Raw genomic sequence first — 4,016 nt, forward strand, 5'->3', positions numbered from 1 at the left:
GTAAATGAAACGGGGCCTAATCATTACTAATTCCATTTGAATCAATGCACCATGGCATTCACCATTGCGATTGAGCAAATCATTTTGGTCATGACCCAATATGAATGCAAACGCTTCCATTGAGCATAAGAATTCATTGACGACAAATCATATTTAGTATCAACGAATTCCCAAAACAAATCAAATTTTCTTGAGAGGCCATGACATCACGTAGGATGGAACCCGGAAGACTAGGAAAGTCGAATCCGGCTATCCTACCACCACGCAACGAAAGACAGGCAAATCCGTCGCAAAATTCGAAAATTCCCAATCCCAATCGACAGTCAGCAACGGCTACAATCCATCGACTCGAGGCACAAGACATTATCGGACCCCGTCCGAACGCGACCAGGTATATCCTCACAATCGAAGATGCCAGTCTTTTCTCTCCACAAGACTAAACGTATGGCGAAGTGCCTCTCATTGATTAATTCCGATATGGGCAGCGGATAGGGATGGCCCCTGCCACCGCGTTCCCTTCTCCACCCCGGCACGAGGACGGAGGACCGCGGACGCGTGGACGGCCAAGGCCCGGTCCAGGCCGACGTCACGCAATCGAGCGGGGCCGCCCGTAGATCCAACGCAGCCTCACCTCCCTCTCCACGCGTCCTTCCCCACGAATAAACGTATAAATAAATAAACAAAAAAAAATATTATTAATTTATACGAGTAGTGACCTACCTTCTCTCCTACCTTGATTTTTCAAAATTGCCCCCATTTTCTTCCCGTCCTTTTTCCGCTGTCTCGTTGTCCTGGGGCTTTAAATTCGTGCCTCTGGAGTCTGGACTCCCCCCAACCGTCAACGGGAATTTCCACATCTTCGGGCGCGTTTCGTTTTGCGGCTTCCTTTCTTTCTCTGTGTTTTCCCCGTCGCCAACCACCGTTTTTCTTTTCCCATTTCTTCGCGGTTTCCGCTTGGGAAAAAAAGGGTTGAATCTTCAAAGATAAGCATCGCGCGGGGAGAGGTTCAATCTTCGAAGCATCATCATCGGGTTCCGCACGGCTCTTTCGGAGCTCCGGAGCTTCCCCCTCCCCTTCCTCCATTTCATGGAGCGGGGGCCGCAGGGAGGCCGCCGCCACCGCCGTCACCACCACCGCCGCTTCCTGGGACACCCTCGCTACCCCGCCCCGATCGCCTGATGTCGTCGGAGATCCAGGAGCGCCCCGGGGAGGCGTCGTCCTCCGCGTCGGCTTCGGCGGCGGAGGAGGTCGGGCTGCCGGAGGTGAGCCTGATGGGGAGGTACGAGATCGGGCGGCTGCTGGGGCGCGGGGCGTTCGCGAAGGTGTACTACGCGCGGAGCGTGAGCACGGGGCAGGGGGTGGCGATCAAGGCGGTGAGCAAGCAGAAGGTGGTGAAGGGAGGGTTCGTGGCGCAGGTGAAGCGGGAGATCGCCATCATGCGGCGGCTGCGCCACCCGAACATCGTCCGCCTCTTCGAGGTGCTGGCGACGCGGACGAAGATCTACTTCGTCATGGAGTTCGCGAAGGGCGGGGAGCTGTTCGCGAAGGTCGCCAAGGGGCGGTTCAGCGAGGACCTCTGCCGCCGCTACTTCCAGCAGCTCATCTCCGCCGTCGGGTACTGCCACTCCCGCGGCGTCTTCCACCGCGACCTCAAGCCGGAGAACCTCCTGCTCGACGAGAACTGGGGCCTGCGGGTGTCCGATTTCGGGCTCAGCGCCGTCGACGACCAGGTCCGCGCCGACGGGCTCCTCCACACCCTCTGCGGTACGCCGGCCTACGTCGCGCCGGAGATCCTCGCCAAGCGAGGCTACGACGGCGCCAAGGTCGACGTCTGGTCCTGCGGCATCATCCTCTTCGTCCTCAACGCCGGCTACCTCCCCTTCAACGACCCCAACCTCATGGTCATGTACCGGAAGATCTACAAGGGCGAGTTCCGGTGCCCCAAGTGGACGTCCCCGGATCTCCGGCGGTTCCTGTTGCGCCTCCTGGACACGAACCCGGAGACCCGGATCACCGTCGACGAGATCGTGAGCGACCCGTGGTTCCGAAAGGGGTACGAGGAGATCAAGTTGGCCGATGAAGACGATTTCGACGCTAAGGACTTTTCCGAAGACGGCGACGGCGACAGCGGCGAGAACAAGTGCTTGAACGCGTTTGACATCATCTCCTTCTCCTCCGGCTTTGACCTCTCCGGCCTGATCCGCGACTCCGGCGAGCCGGTCCGGTCGGAGCGGTTCGTGTCCGCGGAGGCGCCGGAGAGGGTCCTCGAGAGGGTGGAGGAGGTCGCCGCCGGCGAGGAGGGCGTGAGCGCGGCGCGGACGAAGGGGGACGCGGTGCGGGTCGAGGGGCCGAGCGGCGAGCTCGTCGCGGCGGTGAGGGCCCGCCGGCTGACTGCGGAGCTGCTGGTGGTGGAGGTCCAGTGGAGGGATGAACCTGGCCGGGGAATCTGGACGGAGAAGCTGCGGCCCCAGCTGGAGGGCCTGATTTACCGACCGGACGAGCCGGTCTCCGGTGACCCGTGATGCGACGTGACGTGCCACCAATCACTGCGGCCGGGACCACCGTGCTCTTTTGAATTCTTGAAAGTGATAATTATTCTGTAATGGGGGAAAAAAAAGAATTGAAAAACCGCCCGGGTTTTTTTTGTATATTTCTATTTTCTCCCGGAAATGTCTATGTCGGCTGGAAAATTTCCCCGAAATAAATGGTCCCCTATCTCTGTCTATGCAAATGAATTAAAAAAAAAAAAGGAAAAAAAAATTGGGTACTAAATGATCATAATTAGCGTAGTTTTGGTGTTACAGACATTTTCAGTACTCGTTCTTACTCCAAGTTTTGCTATTTACATCTTTTATTTAATTTGCATACAATTAAACTTTGTTAGAATAGCTGGCTCCATGTAAGGGCGTTTGAATCGAATCAAATCTAATCAAATTTTTGTACATTTTCGATTTGCTTCAAGTTAGGAAAAAAAAATAACTGTTTTTTAATTCTTACTTGGTTATTTTCATCCGAAGTGAAAATTGTCATTTTCTTAATATAATGATTTACACAATCCCTCTCTTAAAAAAAATTCAAAAAATAGAGCTGAGTATTCAGTTTGGGCTGTGATTCAATTCAAAATTAATGCACACCGAAATAATTCGGTTGATCATTGAGTTTGCTAAGTTATATTCAATTTGGTTGATCATTGACAGCTCTAGCTTTATGCTCATTCTCAGGTAGGTCATGAGTTTGATAAGGTATGTTTTTGATAAGGTATGTTATTGATAAGGCATGTTTGCTTTCACGAAAAAGTTAAGATTTCTATTTCCATTTTTAGTACGGAAAGAAAAGCAACAAAATGAAAAGAGTCTGTCAACTTTGTTTTCAAATTTTTTGAACTTGTCAAGGAAATGATTTACACCTTTTATCTCTTGTAAATATGGAGAAAAAAAATCTTTTTAAACTGTTTCGAATTTCTTGGATTGCATAACCTTTTTGAAAATAATATCCATATTTCAAAAAAATTACAATTTTTTCTAAAATAAACTTATGTGCGCAATATTTATACTTGTAAAAATTTCAGGCGTGTAAGATTAACCTAAAATTTAAAATATGCGTGCTGCAAAATTTAGATCACGTTTAAAATGACAAATCGTGTATAGTCCGTCACAAGATGTGTTTCGAGCCGTCTTTTGAATCGGGCAGAAAAGTAGTTCCCTTTTCAATTTCTACACAAAAGCGGAAAAATAGTCTCTTCATCAAACCTTAAGGACTAAGATAAGTTTTTATTTTTTGGGTGAAAAGCTAAGTTGAAGAGACGCATTGCCCTCATTTTTTAATAATATTATCGTGGCCCGATATTGCATAAATTCCTATTTCGTGAAAGCGAGTGGTAGAGTCTCTGGCGTTGAAAAAGAGGCTCGCAGTCATCACTCGCATGCTACCTTTTTATTCATTGGAAGCATTCTACCGACGCTAGATTTTGTAAAAGAAAGTACCTTTGGAAAAATAAAAGGTGGAGATTACGTAAG

General features: G+C 49.9%; 1 protein-coding gene across 1 annotated transcript; it reads left to right on the plus strand.

Moving 5' to 3' along the window:
- The first annotated feature begins 766 nt into the window (after positions 1 to 766).
- Positions 767 to 2,801, plus strand: LOC104432277 (CBL-interacting serine/threonine-protein kinase 14). Its single transcript, XM_010044743.3, has one exon. The coding sequence runs from the start codon at positions 1,179 to 1,181 to the stop codon at positions 2,520 to 2,522; it is 1,344 nt and encodes a 447-aa protein (XP_010043045.1). The 5' UTR covers positions 767 to 1,178; the 3' UTR covers positions 2,523 to 2,801.
- The last annotated feature ends 1,215 nt before the right edge of the window (positions 2,802 to 4,016 follow it).

The sequence above is a fragment of the Eucalyptus grandis genome, chromosome 1 (genome assembly GCF_016545825.1).
Source record: "Eucalyptus grandis isolate ANBG69807.140 chromosome 1, ASM1654582v1, whole genome shotgun sequence".
Lineage (NCBI taxonomy): Eukaryota > Viridiplantae > Streptophyta > Magnoliopsida > Myrtales > Myrtaceae > Eucalyptus > Eucalyptus grandis.

Excerpts from the sequence above, each read along its gene's own strand:
- LOC104432277 (XM_010044743.3), top strand. The coding sequence starts at position 1,179 with ATGTCGTCGGAGATCCAGGAGCGCCCCGGGGAGGCGTCGTCCTCCGCG.